Genomic DNA, 16,453 nt, shown 5'->3' on the forward strand with positions numbered 1-16,453 from the left:
CGGCGGCCAGATCGACATTGGCGAGATGCTCGACCGGATCGACGAGCCCTCGCCCGAGGCGCCTGGCGCCGTCCCTCGCAAGACGCCCTCGGACCGCGGCAAGCGCAAGCTCGACGAGGCCTGCGTCGCCGAGGCGCTCGCCGACGAGGTCACGCGCGAGAAGCCGCGCGTCCTGCCGCCGTCGCTCGGCGGCGAGGGCGAAGGCGCCGCCGCCGCAGAGTCGCCTGCCCCGCGCACCAACCTCTTCGACGGGCCGCCGCCCGCCGCGGGCTCTCCGGCGGCGGCCGAGTCCGCTGCCACCTCCGAGCGCGCCTCCAAGGCGGCCCGCAAGGAGGCGCCCAAGGCGCCCGCCGCGGACGGCGGCGAGTCGCTCGAGCGCAAGTTCAAGGACGAGATCCGTTCATGGCTCACAAAGGTGCGAACGGACCGGCAGACCTTTGGCGACGCGCTCGACCGGCTCGAGAAGAAGTTCGATGTCGAGGTGCGAGGCGAGCGCAAGCCGGCGATCAAGGCCATGATCCTCCGCGAGCTCGAGCGCAAGGAGCACAAGGCCAGGGCGTGACTGTGAGAGCTGAGCTGCGGCCACGACGGATGTCGGCCACACGCGCCAGCAGCAGCAGCAGAGCGGGCGAAGAGTCCGTCACGGTCATGATGTGAGGGGAACGATCGCGCTTTCCGGTACATGCTGTACACATGCGCGACTTTTGCCAGGCACATGGCGACTGGACGGTTTGTTTCGCGGGTATCCGCGGCGAGAGGCGCCACCAGCCGCGCCACACCGCAGTGTGATATGTGATCTGTTACTCATTACATCCGCGATCTGGGATATTCCCGACTCAGATACATGCACATGCACAACATGTTGCACGGCCGAGCTGCGCGGTTCGCGTGGCATCTAGGCCCATAGGCATAGCGCATACCGGGCCTCTCTTCCTCTGTACGACCTGGTACAGTAGAACAACAGCTCAAACCAATGTGACTGAGAACTGTGCTCTGTGGGGGAGATATTGGGAGAGAGAGCCGCTACTATAATATAGGCAGGTGGGTCTAGGCAGGGTGAGGGGTGGAGATACAGATTCGTAAATTCCGAAATTCGTTTACAATTACCATGGTTCTTGGTTGGAGGAGCTGCCGGATAATAAATAAATAAAACGGACATCCCAAGCTAGGGCTGGGTCGAGGACAGACAGAGACACGTCCCACCCGTTTGCACATTGCAGGATCGTTTGCAAACTGGTTGGGACTTGGGTAGTAGTCTAAGTTCTGAGCCTCAAGGCTTGGCGGGTCTAAGTGTGACTAGTCACGCTGGGGTGCTTACGCGGTCTAAGATCAGCGAGAGCCTCTTACAGTACACGGGCTAAGTCCGTGGCACGGCCTGGCTCCCACCGTGATCAACGATACGGCGCTAGCCCCCAAATTTTCTTCGCCTGCGGCGGGCGTCTGAAGTACTAATCCGGATCGACCCTCCTCATGCTCAGCAATCGCCGCTCAGCATCCTCCTCTTCCGATTCTCGTTGCTGCTTCTTGAGCGCAATCTTCGCGACGTCTAGCCAAACAGTTCTCACATAAGGGTCCGCCCGCAGGCGCATTTTTTGTGTATACCGAGGCGGTGCCCGGTGCCGAGCGCAGGCAGAGCCCACAGGTCGGACCTTAAGACAGCATTGTAGATCCCTGGGCGAGGGAGGTGGCGTCCCCTTCGGGTCAGGGCTGAAGGCGGGGGAGACCAACCCGATCTCTCCGGCGTCCCGGGAGCGTGATTGACACCTCCCCCTGCGCCAACAGCCCCGTGGAGGTAGCTAGACCGCTCGTCTAGCCAATCAGCCTTAAGCGAGCGGTCTGGCCGTTGGAATGGCCGAGGTCGGTGGACTTGCGTCCTCGCATCGGATCGTGATTACAAGTTTATCGTTATGAACAACAATCACCACTCGGGGAGGCGGCTGTCTCCGCAGGCGAACCTCAGTTACAAGCCGCCTCCCCTAATACTTGCCTCTCTCCCGTCTCTGGCCCTCCGTCTCTTGCGCGCTTGCTGTCCAAGCCTTGCCCCTCGCTTGTCGCTTTCCCGCACCCACCCGGTGGGGGGGCGCCTTCGTGCCTTTCGTCCTCTGCAGTGCGTGCGCGCTCCTCGCCCCGTACGTCATCGGCCCCCGTCCTCTGTGTGCTGTTGGCTCGCCCCCTCTCCCTGGCTCACTGAATCGCTACGTTCGTTCTCAAACCGCCCCCGCTTCCTCGGTGAATGGGATGTCTCGTCCTCTGGCTTTTCTTCGTCCATGTCCATAACTGTAAACTCGTCGTCTGCCTGGCTGCCATCGTTCGGATGGCCCGTTTCGGGTGGTTGCTCGCTCGGTCCTTGCTCTGCTGCGCGGTCGGGTGTCTCCTCGTCGTCGCTCCTTGCGCCCTCGTTGCTGTGTCGTCGTTGTCTTGGCCGGCGCAGGCTTGACTAGTTTCGGTCCCCCTGTGCCCGAGCCGAAGTTCGAATCGTATTCGATCCATGAACCGCTGCGCCGCGAGCTGGTTCCGCCGTTCTCTCCTCGCGCGCGCCCGTTGGCTGCCCTGGCTGCTCTGGCTCCCCTCGCTCTCGCCCCCCTGGCTCTGTTGGCTGTACTGACTCTGGCTTCCCCCGCCCTCCGCCTCTCCCTCCGTTGCCGCGTCGGGAAGCTCGAAGAACGCATCGTCGATAAATGCCATCTCGTCGTCCGCCGAGGCGCTCTTGTCTCTCTCGTCGCCCCCCTCGTCGTCGCACGTCTCGCTCTCCGGCGGCTCGCTCTCCATCGAGTTCGTCGTCCCGCCTTCGGGCGCTGGATTGTGGACGGCCTTGTCGTGCTCTGCCGTGTTCCACGGCTCGACCCCGGCTCCCTGCGCCTCGCGCACCGCGTCGAGGGTCCGTTGTGACACTTGCCTCTCGCGCCTGTGCCGAAACCGCAGTAGGCTGAGGTGCCCGATCTGGTAGGCCTTTGTGCCTTTGAGGGCTCGCGGGCCTCTCGGCACCCCTTTGTCGGCCCTCGGCTTGCGTGGGGGGGGGGCATCGCGGCGCGGAGAGGGCTGGGCACAGGGCACAGGGGATCTCTCTCGCAATAGGATACGCACTCGGCAAGGCTGGGCGTCCTATTTGTGCTCCCCTCCCGATCCCTCGCTCTCGGGCACTATCTAATCATCTGACCACTCATCAGATGGGCTTCTTCGCGATCGGCCGCGCTCCGGGGCAGGGCTAGGTCGGATGGGCTTGGTCCACTCGCCCGTGCGGGTGTATCCCCGCATGCGAGCCGTATGGAGGCGCTTCGACCGCCCCTCGCGGCAAGCTCTCGAGCAGCTCGAGCAGTTCGCCCGCCGCCACCGCCGCGTCGTACTGCTCCCTCAGGCCGAGCGCGCCGCAGACCCTGCGGACCGGATTCTCGAGCTAACACTGCGAATTTTTTGTCGCCGCGAAAATCGCGCCATCGCCGCAACCGGAATGACACCAATCTCCGTCCTCTACGCCCCGTCATTCTTGCTTCCTGCTCGTGCACCCGCCATCGGCATCGCCACCTCCTCTGCTGCTGTCTCTGCCGTGTGCAGCCGCCTCAGCCACCTCCCTCCGCCAACTCGTGCTCGTGCTCGGCCGCCGAAGGCGCTCATCCACGAGACGGCATCGACCGCCGCCGTACTCTCTCGGCCTGCCGCCTGGCCACTCGCCCTCGCCTTTGTATGCGGTGGCCTCTTCTTCACGTCTGCCGTGACGGCGGCAGGCGCCGTTTACGCGGTGGGCTGGAGCAACGTCCGGTTCGCGGCGGCGCTACTTGCCGTGGTGATGCGACGCGTGCTCAAGCTGCTGCTCGCCATGCTGGGCGCAACGCGGAGCGCCCTCTTTGGAAGCTCGGAGACGCGGTGGGCCGACGCGTGGCAGGCGCTCCGCGAGGGCCTTGCCGAGGCGCGCAAGGCGTCTGCCGAGGGCGTCCAGGCAGTGCAGATGGAGGCTCGGCTGTACGCCGCGGCCGTCGGCGCACCCGGACTGCGCCCGCTGCAGTATGCGCTCGATCGACTTCTGCCCAGCGCGCTGGTGCCTAAGATGGAGGCGGCGCTCGAGCAGGCGCTCGCCGATTTTGCGCAGAGCAACAACCCCGTGCGCAGCGCGCGGCTGAAGCAGTTCAAGGTGGGGCGGGAGCTGCCTCGGCTGACGGCGGCGCGAATGTACGACTTGGGCGAGGACGCGTTGGCGGTCGATGTGGAGATGGACTGGGCCTCCTCCCTGACCGCCAGGGTCGAGATCGTGTCGGCCGGCGTGGGCGCGCGCGTCCCGGTCACGCTGCACAACTTACGGTTCACGGGGCCAGTGCGGCTGGTGGTGACCGGGCTGCAGTCGACGGCGCCCGGCTTCGGCGCTCTCTTGCTCTCCTTCCCCACCGCGCCGAGCATCGGCCTCGAGGTGCGCGTCGCCGGCGGCGAAGTGACGAGGCTGCCGTGGTTACGTACCGAGGTGCAAAAGACAATCAAGCGTGCCGTTGCCGAGCGGCTGCTGTGGCCGCAGCGCATCGTGATTCCCGCCGAGGTGGACCGCCGCCAAGACCTCTCTCGGCAGGCAGCGCGCCACCCACTGTTTCCGCGCGACGGTTGTAGGCCCCGCCCGCGCGCGAGACGCCGCGCCCGCCCTTTCTCGATCCGTCGAAGCTTGCGGCGCTGGCACATGACGACCCGCTCCTCGCGGCGGAGCGCGCCCTCGCCGCGCAGCCCGCTCTCGAGGACTCGAGGCGGCAGCCGACGCGGTGGGATCGGGTAAAGTCGGTGGTCAGAGCTGTCAGTGTTGGCGGTGTTTAGTCTTTTCATGAAAGAATTTCACACGCACACACAGGTCACAGCAATCAGCAACGGGTGGGGACCTGCTGTTCCTTTTTACCCATCTCACACAGAGTGTCCGTTTTTTTAGGTCACAGCATGCATCTAGGCATGCATGAGCAGCTAAAGAAAGAAAGAAAAGATTATGAGATCACAAGTCACAATCGTCAATCCTCCTGAATCCATGGGCTGTGCCATCAAAGCGAAACCGCATCTTGGAGTGCACTTCAACCTTCGTGCCACCTCGCGGTCTTCCCACTCTCGTCGTTCTCTCTCCTGTCGCTTCCTCCTCTGTCGCGTCGCTCCCCTCTGCCTCGTTCTGCGACGACGCCGCTGCCTGGCGATCCCTTGCTCTCGCGGCTTCTCTCGCCTCTCGGCGTAACTCCGCCCTCCTTGCTGCATATCCTGGCCCCTCGAGTTTATCGAGCTCTCCTCGCGCAAGGATGACTCCTCTGACGCCCACTGCGATCATTTGCCGCCAAGTCATATCATTGCTCAGGTCCACTCTCTCTTCGAACACTTGTACCTTCCACAGATGATGTTGGCGCTGGGGTCCCCTTCGGGTGCATCGTGACAGCTGACGGCGGGATTTCCACTGGTTCGTCCTCCTCGGAGTCGTCTTCCCCGGCTTCCTCCCGTTCGGCTCTACGTTCGGTACGTTCGGCTTGGCTCACCCTCCATGCCGTGAACAGGCGCTTTATCCACCCTATATTCTTCTCTCGTTCCTCTGCCCTTGCCTTGGTCTTGTCGTTGTTTCGCATCCATGTCAGTATGGCGATCGAGGCTGCCTTCCCCACTACCTGTAGTTCTCTCGTCACCTCTCCCGCGAACTCCCCTCTCTTTCTTTCGGGTATGGAGTCCGTGAGTGCGGGCAGCGTGCAGGCAATCACGGGCGCTATTTTGTCGTACTCCTCTTTCTTCGGCGAGCGCTCCGAATCTAGAGCCCATTGCCTTTAAGGAGGCTGCCCTCGCGTGTCTCAGGAATGTGGCGGTGTCTTTTGAGTCAGGCGCCTTGGAGTGCGGTCATTAGCGGCGAGTTACTTCTTTTCGCATCTTCGCGCGTGGATCGGATCTGACGTTTCGTCGTAAGTCTAGATAAGGGCGCGAAGCCTCGCGAACGACACAAGGAAAGCAAAGTCTGAACAGGGCACCGAACGTAATGTCAATGCCGTCGATGCAAGCGACACCGCCGCTCGCGGCCGTGGACCGTCGAGCGTCGCGCCATCGACGCTCAGGCACTTGCAGTGGACCACTGGTCAGTCCCCGCCACCGACGCTCCAACTCGGAAGGGGCGCCCGCCTTGACCGTGCGCATTGGAAGCCTGCCCTGGGTGCAGCCCAACCTCTCGCTTCTCTCCGTCCGATGCTCCTCCTCACCGCCCCTCCCGGCGAAAAGACCAACACCCGGCCCCTGCTCCCGCGCCTTCCGCTGCCTCTCCGTAATCCAAGAGCGAGACGACGACTGAAGCTGGGCCTAGCCAGCTCTGTCTGTGTGGTATTGGGGGCTGTGTGTGCCCCAACGTATTGTTCGGCCTCTATCAAGGCAGACTACCTGCTCCTCCTTAACCCCTCTTTGTTTTCGGATCCACGTGTGCATGTTCGGGCATGCCGCTTTGTGCATGCACATGACCGCGACGTGTGCGAGTGCGTGCATGCACATGACCGCGACGTGACTCGTGAGCACACAGTTTGTTATTCGTCTCAGTCTGGTTGAGCCCTGCTGTACTCCCATGTCCCATCTCTCCCAGGGCGAAAAAGAACAAGACGCAATTCAAAAGAGAGCACGCACACGTCACTTATAGGTCGGTCGGGGTCCCGGGGGTCGATTTTTGGAAGTGAATAGCACGGCATAGAAACTGCAAAACAAGGTGCGTTAGCTCGAAAGAAACACATAGGCACCCACATGGGTTGCCATCCCTCAACACAAGTGGCCCACGGTTCACATTCACACACCCGGCCGCACCGCTCACGCACGCAAATGGCTCTCGCACCACCTCAACACACGCGCACGGGGGCGGAGGACGCGCGCTAGTCACTCCTCCTCGCCCTCCTCGCCCTCCTCCGCCTCCTCCGCCTCCAGCTCAGACGCCGCATCGAGCTCCGCCTCGTACGCGTCGATCAAGTCGTCGTGTATCTCTGACTCTGGCTCCCACGTCGACACGTCCGGCGGGTACCCCTTCCAGAGGATCAAGTAGTACGTCATCTCGACCCGCTTCTTGCCCTGTGAGGCGAGAAGAGAGGTGGTCGGGCACGTGAGCGATGGAGTGGCAATAAGCAAGGGCAGGTGCGAGTGTGAGGGCGCAAGCACCTTGCCGACCGTCTCCACCTTGCTGTCGAGAATGCGCTCGATGTCAAACTTCTCACTCGCCTCCCACTGCCAGCCGTTGAGCTCACGCAGATCGACCCTCTTCCTCTTCTTCTTCTTCCCGCCGCCGCCGCCGCCGCCGCCGCCGCCGCCCTCTTCGCCCGCCACGCGCCGCTGCCGCACCTTCCGCACCACGCCGTCGCCGTCGCACCCCGAGTCGCCGTCCTCGAGGTCGTTCGCCTCGACGCCATGCGCGGCGAAGAGGAGGTTCTGCAGCTGCGTGCAATAGTCCGCGCGGTTCGCCTGCGTGACAGTGAAGCCCGTCTTCCCCGCCAGCTTGAAGGCCTTGAGCTGGTCCTACAACAAACGAGAGCCGTGAGTAGTGGGGCACTAGTATACCGCTCAACAGCGTCCGAGAAGCGCCTGCAAGCCGGCGATCGCCAGCTTCTTCAGCTCTGAGTAGCGCCGCACGAGCGGCAGCTGCGCGATGCGCGCGTTCTCGGCCGCCTTGGCCGCCTTGCGCGCCTTCTTGCTGCCCAGCTTCTCGTCGCGCTCGGCGCGCTTTGCGCGGCCCGCCGCGACCAGCTGCGCCTTGAGCGTAACGCGTCTCGCCCGCCCCGCCGCCTTTCGGCACGCCGCAAGCATGGTCTCGGCGACCTTGAGCCCGCCGCGCTCATCGATCTCGCCCGTCAGCCAGCCGGCTTGGTTGTTAAAGCGCCCGAGCGAGTCGCCGGCGCGCGACTCATTGCGCTGCCGCTTGTGCCGGTCGTCGCTGACGCGGCCGACGGCGTGCAGCCGCTCAACCGGCGTGCTCGTCGCCTGCAGCGCGTCGTACTTTGCGCGCAGCGCCGGGGTGATGTTCGCCGAGCACAGCTTGCCGGTCTTGGTGATCGAGCCGTTCGTGGCGACGAGGCCCGCCGGCATCCACTCCGCAGCGTGGTTGCAGACCGCCCGGGACATCGCGCCGAATGCCGCCGTCAGCAAGCGCGTCACCATCGGGTCGTCGGCCGCTGCGGCGCGAATGCGCACCATATCGAGGCGATGGCGCTCGGCGCGGCGCGCCTGCGTTGGAGTTGGCGCGGTAGCGGCGGTGGCGGCCGCCGAAACGTCGCCGAGCTGCAGCTTGAGCGAGCCGTCGACGATGCCCGCGGGCGACGCGGCGGCCGCCTCAAAAAACGCGTGCGCCGCCGGCCACACGCGCGGGAGCACGTCGAGGACGTGCTTGTCCGCGGCTGGCTTGACCGCGCGGATCAGCGGCCAAAACACCGCGTCGCAGATCAGCGCCATGGCGCGCACCCCCGCCATGCAGGGCGGCGAGCGCGCGCCGGTGAGGATAGACTTGCGCAGCTTGCCGCCGCCGGCAGCCTTGAGCATCTCATCCTCGTCGAGGTAGGTCAGCATGGAGATGTCGTGCTCAGTGAGCAGCCGCTCCGTCGGCGCCGCGTCGAGGTAGAAGACGTACGCGCGCGAGCCGCAGATCGCGAGCACGTCCTCCACGTGCCCCACGAGATGCTCGAGCTGCTCCTCGAGGTCTGCCAGCCGCGCCTCCATCCACTCCTGCAGCTTGCGGCCGATGGCGTAGCCCTTGGTCGAGCAGAGCGCGACGTACTTGCTCACCTACGCGTGCGGCGCGGGGGGGTGCGGGATTGGCGCGCGAGTGGGAGTGATCTGCGGTGCGGGGTCGGGGCTGACGGTGCCTGGTAGATGAGCGCGCAGACAGGCGAGCTGAACCAGCCGACGCAGGTCCGCATCGCCTTGATCTTGTCGGCGTGCGCCGCGGCCTGCTCGTCGGTGAAGTTCATCAGCTCGCGCAGGATGGCGTCCATCGCCTTGCGCCCCTCCTCGAGGATGTTGACGAGCGCGTGCTCCGCACAGGTCGGGTCGTCGTCGCCCTCGCCCAGCCCGAGGACCAGCCGCGCAGCGAGCCGCGCCGTAGACGCCCGGTCGTTGCACGCGCACGTGGGGAGGAAGCGGCGCAGCAGCTCCGCCGCGCGCGCATCCGCGAGGCCGGCCTCCTCCATGAGCTTGATGACCTCCTCGATCGACTCGTGGTACGCCGACGCCTGCGCCTCGGCGGTCTTGCTCGAGGCCGTCGACAAATCGAGGGCGCGCAGCTCGAGTTTGCCGTTGACGCGCCGCGAGAGGACGGTGCCGATGCGCTCCATCTGCTGCGCCTCGGCGCCGTCGGCGATGTAGCAGCACGAGGACTCATCCGAGTTCATGAACTCCAGCAGCCACTGGCCGACCTGGAGCTTGTTGAGCTCGTAGGAGACGCCCGCCAGCTCCTTGCAGTGCGTCGCCTGCGGCGTCTCTGGCAGCCGCTTGACGACGGAGGTGCGCTTGCCGTCCACGATCGGGCCGGGGACCTTGATCTCGCGGTACGGCAGCTTGACCCCCAAGAGCCGCGCGAAGATCGGGAACAGCTTCGGGATCTTCTGCCGCGCGATGCCGAGGTGCATCACCGAGATGCACGCAAGCTCCGTCTCGGCGTTGAAGTGGTTGCCCAGCTTGAAGCGCGCCTTGGTGGGCTCGGCGATGGCCTTGAACTTTGCGGCCTCGGCCTGCGCCGCCTCAAGCTCGGCCTGCAGCTTGGCGCACTGCGCCTCCACCGCCTCCAGCTTCTCTGCCGTCGCGTCTCCGCGCCACAAGCTCGCGTGGGCCGCCCGCTCCTCCGAGAGCAGCCGCTGCGACACCGCCAGGTTGCGCTCGACGAGGTTCACGTCGGAGAGCTTGCGCTGCGTCACCTTGCGCCGCGCACTGAGCTCGGTGATGCGCCGCGTGCTCGCCTGCAGCTGCTCGAGCAGCCCCGAGACGCGCATCGAGCGCAGCGCGTCGAGCTGGTCCTCTAGCTGCGCGAAGAGGCCGTGCAGCTGCGCCGCCTCCTCACACGCGTCGTCCCGCTGCGCCTCGGCGACCTTGGCGCGCCGCTCGGCCTCTGAGGCGATGGAGCCAAAGTGCGCCGCGGCCTCCTTCTCCTGGCTGCGGCACCGCAGCTCCGCCGCAGTCTCGGCCTCGCGCGCCGCCGCCTTGAGCCGCCGCACCTCCGTGCAGAGCCGCCCAGTCTCCTGCCGCTCCGCCTGCAGCGCTGCGTCGAGCTTCGCGTACGCCGCGGCGGAGCGCCGCCGCTCGTCGGCGAGCGCGGCGTCGACGGCGGCCTGCTGGCGGCGCGCCGCCAGCTCGAGCTCGACACGCCGCTCGTCGGCGAGCGCCTCGCTCAGCTGCCGCCGCCGCCGCTCATAGTTGAGGAGCAGCGACACCTGCCGGAGCTGCGACGTGCCGCGCCCACGCGGCGGAGGCGCGCCGCGCACCTCGGCGGCGATCAAGCCGAGGACGTCGCGGCAGCCCTCCAAGAGGTGGACGGCGCTGTCGGCGCCGAGGCGCGGGTGCAAACCCTCGGCAAACGCGCGCAGCTGCGCCGTCACGTCGAGCTCGGCATCGAGCGAGGACGCGCCGCCGCCGCCGCCGCCGCCGCCGCCGCCCGTGTCGGCCGCGTCCGAAAGGGTCTGGAGAGGAACGTGCGCCTGCCGCACGAGTTGGTCGAGTTCGCGGTCGGCCTCCGCCGGGTCCTTCCGGCGAGAAACGGCCGTCGAGCGCCGCTTAAGCGCGCGCTCCACGTCCGCCTTGTACGCGGTCATCCGGCGCTTGTACTTCACGAAGTTCGCCTTGGTCTCCGGCGTGGCCAGCGCCGGGAGCGCCCGCGTCGGCGCGAGCGACTCGTGCCCGGCCATCGCCTCGACCCACCTGGTAAAGATGAGACCCGCATCGCCGGCGCCGCCCCCGCCGCTGGCATATTTGCCGGCCAGGCCGACGAGGGCGTAGGCGTCGATGAGGAGCAGGCCGCCCACGGGCCTCGCCAGGGCCGCGGCGGGCCCTGGCGACCCCTCGAGGGACGCCAGGGTGGACAGGGCCTCTGCCCTAGCAGGTTCTGAAAAGAGAGCGGTCGCCTCGCCGATGCCGCGGAGCTTCTCCTTGGAGGTGTGGAGGTCCTCAGGGGTCGCGACCTGCGCATGGCTCGTCGGGAATGGTCACCAGCGTCGTGTGCGACCTCTCTCCGGAGGCGTGCGACCGAAGGGAGAGCGGTGAGGCGAGGCTGAAGTCACAGCTGAAGCAACTGGATTTCAGTTGCTGACAGTTGTGGGCGATCCCGCGCGAACTGACGGCAGGTAAGCCGGCAGGTGGGGGGCGGGGGTGTGCCGGGTGGATCCCCAAGCGGGCGAGCCGGGCCCATGCATAGTTCGCGCGCGGGGGGCGCGCGAGCATGGGAAAGACGCACCTCCATCGTGCTTGCTACCGGCGCTTTTTTGGCCGTTGGCACCATCGTTGATGACTTGATTGCGCGGGAGTCGAATCCCAAATTCTCTCCGCTCGAGAGGGAATTTAATTGTTTTGGGGGATTCCGACCGACCTATCACTTACTCCTTCTCATGTGGAAGACGGCTAGTGCTAGTCCCCCATCGGGAGGACGACCCCGGCTAGTCGCCGACCACACCCACAAAGAACCCTGCACAAAGATCGCAAGGGCGGGGGCCTGTTCCTTTTTACCCATCTCACAGTAGAGAGGTATCCGTTTTTATTTATTTATTTACTCCTTCTCAACCCACAAATCGGGGCGGACGCCGTTCCGCGCGAACCCGCCACTGGCCCAGTGGTCGCCTATCCCCTGGATGAAGTCCGGCCGGACAAGCTTGCCGCGCAGACGGTTCTCCGTCGCGCCGTCGATGCGCAGATAGGATCCCTCGACAAAGCCGTCGCTGTAGGCCGAGGTGCTCTCCAGCAGCTGCAGCAGCTCCTCCTCGCCAGCAAAGGCTCTGCACGCGAGGGTGCGTACGATGGGGATGCCCAAGCCAGAGAGTCGGCGGTCGCGCTCGGCGACAGAGGCGAACTTGCCGCTCCGCTTGTTGTAGAGGTCGAAGGCCAAAAAGAGACCGGGGAGCTTCGTGTACGCGCACGAGTGCTTTGCGGCACACCACTCTCCAAAGAGAATTTCTACCTCCGGCTCGAGAAGGCGACAGAGCGCCCAGCCGTGCTCATCCAACCAACGGCCGAGCGCTTTGAACTGCGCGTGTGTCCGCTCGTTGACGTAGTGCGAACGATTTTGCACCCTGATCTCATACGCCGCAGTGAGTGACAGGCCGAGATTGGCCCCGTCAACCTTCTCCTCCGCATACACGACCGTGATGCCATCATAGAAGCGGCGCGCATCTGCCGGATCCATGACCAGGTCGTCCCGCGTCACCGCGCTGCCGCCGGTGTTGAGGACGTGGCGCGTTCGCGGAAATTTCTTGAAGCCCGCCGGCGCAACCTCTGCCGGCCCCGCCCCCCAACTCGAGAGCAGAGCGTTCACCTGCTCGAAGGAGTTCACCACGATCCAGCGAAGACCGTCCACCTCCACGCTCCTCCACGCTGCGCCCTCCTTGGCTTGCGCCGCCGCGGCCACCGCTGCAGGCAACTCCAGCGCCTTGGCCATCGACTGCACCGCGGGGCGGCCGTGCCCGTATGGGATGGACGGATGGTCCGTTCGCGAGGCCACGCGTTCGATGCACGTAGCCGTCTCGGTCGCGAAGTAGACGACCGTGGTGTCCGGCTTCTGGGGAAGCAGTGGCAGTGCGAGCGCGAGCAGCGACGCACGCTCGGCGGTGCGAACATTGCACTTGTCGACGATGAGGCGGCTGTGCTTGCCGCCGCCACCACGCTTAGCAGCGGCGGTCACCGACTTGCACCCGGCACAGACCGCCGCCTCTGTCTCGCGCCTCCCGCCCGTCTCATCCGAGTCGATCAGGAGCCACTCCTCGCGGCTGTGCGCAAGCGCCTTGGCGAAGGTGCTCTTTCCGGCGCCCGGGAGGCCCGCAAGCACAACAAACAAGGGCACGTGCGCGCCCAGGCGCCGGAGGGGCTTGCTGCTGGCAGGTGTGGCGGCGACGGTGGCGGATGTGACGGCTTCCTCCATTCGCCGGCCGCCATCGCCGTCCACCTGTGCAGCCTCGCGGCGCTTTGACCGCGCCTTGAGCAGACATGCAACGCCCTTCTCCCAATCCGGGCGCAGGCTCACGCATGCCTCAAATTCGAGGCAGGCGGCCGTCCAATCGCGCTGCTTGGCTGCCTTGGAAGCAGCGACGCCGCGAGACTGCCACTCTTGCAGCGTCTCCTCATCATATTTAGAGGCGCCTTGGCCATACATCGCACTGAGGTCCTTTTGGGGGCACAGTGGCGCTGGCGCCACCTCCGCATCACCTCCGAGCAGGCGGCAGACTTGCGCCTTCTGCACGTCGAAGAGGGCAGTGACAAAGGACAAGTCTCTCGGCTCACCGTGGCCGTGAAAGCAGGGCTGCGCGCGCAAATCGTGCAGACACTGGAATGTGCACAGCGCCACTTGCCCTGCGAGACTATGAATTGCCCCAAGGAGTATGCTGCACACAGTTCCAGTGCGCCCGTGACCACCGCGGCAGTGGATGTAGAAGACCTCACCGTCTCCGACGCGGCTCAGGATTGACAGGACCAGCGCCGATACCCTCGCATCGTCGGTCGTTTGCTGGTCCTTGATGGGCAGCTCCACAAACTTGGCCGCAGAGTTGAGCTTGAGCACGCCGTGGTGGTAGGGCACTGCATCTCTCTCTCCCTTGGTCTGCAGGTTGACAATCGTGGTGACGCCGGCGGCGCAGAGCTCACGCGCGTGGGTCACTAGTGCGCCACAGTCGCCGCACATGATCCTGCCGGGCACCACCCAGTTGCAACGCGCGAGGCTAGGGAGCGTGTATATGCTGCGCAGCGCAGCCTGCGAGCCGATGCGAGCGGTTAATGCGTCGAGCGGCGGCAGCGGCGGGAACACATTGCTCAGCGCCGGCACGTCCTCCTCCGAAGCAGCCGCGAGGAGCGTGGCGATCTGCAGGCTCGTCTGAGACGCCGTGCTGGAGCCCTCGTCTGCAGGAGCGGTGGCCTCGTCAGCGAGAGCTTGCGCGATGAGTGCCTCGTCGGCGAGCTTCTGGCGAAGTTCCGATGGCAGCTCATAGCCATGAGTGTCAAGCTGCGAGAGTTGACTTGCGTACACGTCCAGCGCTGCACGATTGCACAGCCCGGGCAAGAGGAAATGGCATCCCTTGGCGACGCCGTGGACATCGCGCGGCATGAAGCCACAGGTGATGTGCAATGTGCAGGGGTGGAGTCCGTAGCTGGCGCGAAGGAGTGAGAGCTCGGGCCAGCCCAGCACAACGAAGAATGCTCGCGAACCCTGACAGGAGGTGCTGCCGAGACCAAGTGCGCGCCAGGAGAAGCTGAGACCTCCGACGCGCTGCAGCAGAGTTTGAAGGTGTTCATCACGAGTGCAACCCTGCCGGCTGACGATCGCATCAGCCTCGTGTTTGCTGATGAGAGTGACATGGTGGGAGGCGCTGCCGTCGCGTTGATGCCGCTTCGATTTGAGCTCGTCCGGCACGTTGACGGAGAAGGCGGCGGCAGCCTGATCGACTAGCCCGCCGACGAGGCGCAACGTGCCGTGCGCGAGCTCGAGTCGCTGACTGTCTGCCATGGCACCCACGAGCTCGTCGGTTAGGCTGTGCTCTCCTGTCTTCTCCTGTCTTGTCTCCTGTGTCCTGTCTCGGCCCTGTCTGCTATAGCCGCAGCCACTCCCAGCTGCTCGGTGTGAACTCAACCTCTCACAGGCCAGCGCACAGCACCATAGGAGGTATTTTCTTCTCAATAACAAGGCTGTGAACCATCCCCAGGGCCTCCAGGGCTCGCACCTCAACCTCTCACAGGCCAGCGCACAGCGCCATAGGAGGTATTTTCTTCTCAATAACAAGGCTGTGAACAGAGTTCGTACACCGAGCAGCAGGGAGCTCCGCAACTCGAGATCCCTCGAGAGTTCACGCGGAGTCGGCTGGGGCTATACCAGACAGGTCTCGGCCGCGTCGTGTCTGTCTCAAGGAGAAATCTTCACGCGTAAAATTTCGCGGTACCTCCCTCAATCGTGCACTCCAAGGCTTCCCTTGTCACAGGAGAACGCAACCAGGAGGAGGCCCAGGCCCGCGCCTGCCCCCGTGCCGCCGGGTGCAACTTTGTCCTATACGAGAGGGGAATCCCTGGGACCCTGTGTCGTGTGGGTGAACCCTTCGAGTGAACCCTGCCCAGCCCCCCTCCCTCCGTGTCGCGATGCGCTCCCCGCTCCCGTTCCCCTGTGTCCCTGATCGTCCTTCCAAAATCCTGCTCGAGGTGGGGACCCTGTCCTCGTCCCATCCCTCGTTTGGGTTCTCTCTTTTCTTTCTTTCTTTCTTCCAAGTTGTAGGTAATTTGTTGGCAAACTCCAAGAGCAAGACCAAGTGCTCCAAGTTCCGGACTCGGCACGACAGCCCACCAAGAAAAGAGTTCTAGCGTAGAGAGACGCATGGACAACCCCATGTCGCGGCGATCTGTGCCGCGTTCCACCTCCACCCCTGAGACCGCTTTCTTCCATTTACGGACCACCAACGAAGCTCAGCGACAGCTAACCTGTGTGTGGTCTACACCTGATCTAGCAGCGTATACAAAATCCGCCTGCGGGCCGGAGAGTATTGAGCACTTGAGCACTGGATAGGGTCGATTCCGCATGGTACGGGACCCCTCGACGATCGTCTCGCCCTCCCGCGCTGGTGTGTTCATTGGGGGGGTTCGTAACAAACACGGAGAGTATTCTCGTATTATTAGAAGGGAAACCCGGAGCGCGGAGCTAACCCTCGGAGACACGTGTTATGGCCCTGTGCGACCGCGCACCCCCCAGATCCCCAGGGCTAGGGCTCTCTAGCCCGCAACCCGATCCCGATCGTCTGGCCAACTGGGTGCGCTTCTTAGCTCCCCGGTCCTGGGCGTGAGGTTGATGACTGCACTCCAAGTGCTCCAAGGGCCGACCTTCAGTGTGGAGGGGAGGGTAGAGGAGGTAGAGTGTAGTAAGAGCACTGTGTAGAGCTGTAGAGATTTAGATAGAGCGCTGGAGAGCGCTGTACTCAAGTAGAGCTGTAGGCTCTACATTCCTCGCGCGGGACGACGTGAGCAAGCAAGCAAGTAACAAAATAATTTTATTTACGACGAAACTCCCTCGCACAGCACTGGGCACGGGATTGGCGCGCTTCGATGGCGCGCTGGCACCAACACCGGTACAGGTAAGGTACACCACACCACAGAAGAGAAATACTTTCGGCTCACAAGGGTGGGCTCAAGGGTGTCCGCGTGTCCGCATGATCCAACTTTTGACTCTCCGAAAGTGGGACGTCAAGCAGACGGAAGTTCTGTCGGCCGCCGCCGAAGCCTTGACTGCTGACACGGACCGCTGACCCCCGGTGCTTCCGGGGGCGAGACAACCGAGATGCTGTCAAAA

At 64.6% G+C, this 16,453-nt stretch overlaps 4 protein-coding genes across 4 annotated transcripts; 1 reads left to right on the plus strand and 3 right to left on the minus strand.

Moving 5' to 3' along the window:
- Window positions 1-2,134: 2,134 nt before the first annotated feature.
- EMIHUDRAFT_210830 (hypothetical protein) lies at window positions 2,135-3,164 on the minus strand (the record flags this gene model as incomplete). The annotated part of the gene is made up of 3 exons (XM_005768283.1): window positions 2,135-2,402; window positions 2,495-2,957; window positions 3,158-3,164. The coding sequence occupies 3 exons, from the start codon at window positions 3,162-3,164 to the stop codon at window positions 2,135-2,137; spliced, it is 738 nt and encodes a 245-aa protein (XP_005768340.1).
- Window positions 3,165-3,784: 620 nt separating this feature from the next.
- On the plus strand, window positions 3,785-4,788 carry EMIHUDRAFT_102993 (hypothetical protein; the record flags this gene model as incomplete). Its single annotated transcript, XM_005768284.1, has 2 exons — window positions 3,785-4,522; window positions 4,591-4,788. 2 exons carry the CDS (start codon window positions 3,785-3,787, stop codon window positions 4,786-4,788), a joined length of 936 nt encoding a protein of 311 aa, XP_005768341.1.
- A 2,049-nt stretch (window positions 4,789-6,837) lies between these two features.
- On the minus strand, window positions 6,838-11,428 carry EMIHUDRAFT_102994 (hypothetical protein; the record flags this gene model as incomplete). The annotated part of the gene is made up of 4 exons (XM_005768285.1): window positions 6,838-7,467; window positions 7,582-8,727; window positions 8,829-11,111; window positions 11,384-11,428. The coding sequence occupies 4 exons, from the start codon at window positions 11,426-11,428 to the stop codon at window positions 6,838-6,840; spliced, it is 4,104 nt and encodes a 1,367-aa protein (XP_005768342.1).
- A 264-nt stretch (window positions 11,429-11,692) lies between these two features.
- Window positions 11,693-14,233, minus strand: EMIHUDRAFT_102995 (hypothetical protein; the record flags this gene model as incomplete). Its single annotated transcript, XM_005768286.1, has 2 exons — window positions 11,693-13,275; window positions 13,576-14,233. The coding sequence occupies 2 exons, from the start codon at window positions 14,231-14,233 to the stop codon at window positions 11,693-11,695; spliced, it is 2,241 nt and encodes a 746-aa protein (XP_005768343.1).
- Between the last annotated feature and the right edge of the window lie 2,220 nt (window positions 14,234-16,453).

This window comes from Emiliania huxleyi (genome assembly GCF_000372725.1).
Source record: "Emiliania huxleyi CCMP1516 unplaced genomic scaffold EMIHUscaffold_46, whole genome shotgun sequence".
NCBI classification, from domain to species: domain Eukaryota; phylum Haptophyta; order Isochrysidales; family Noelaerhabdaceae; genus Emiliania; species Emiliania huxleyi.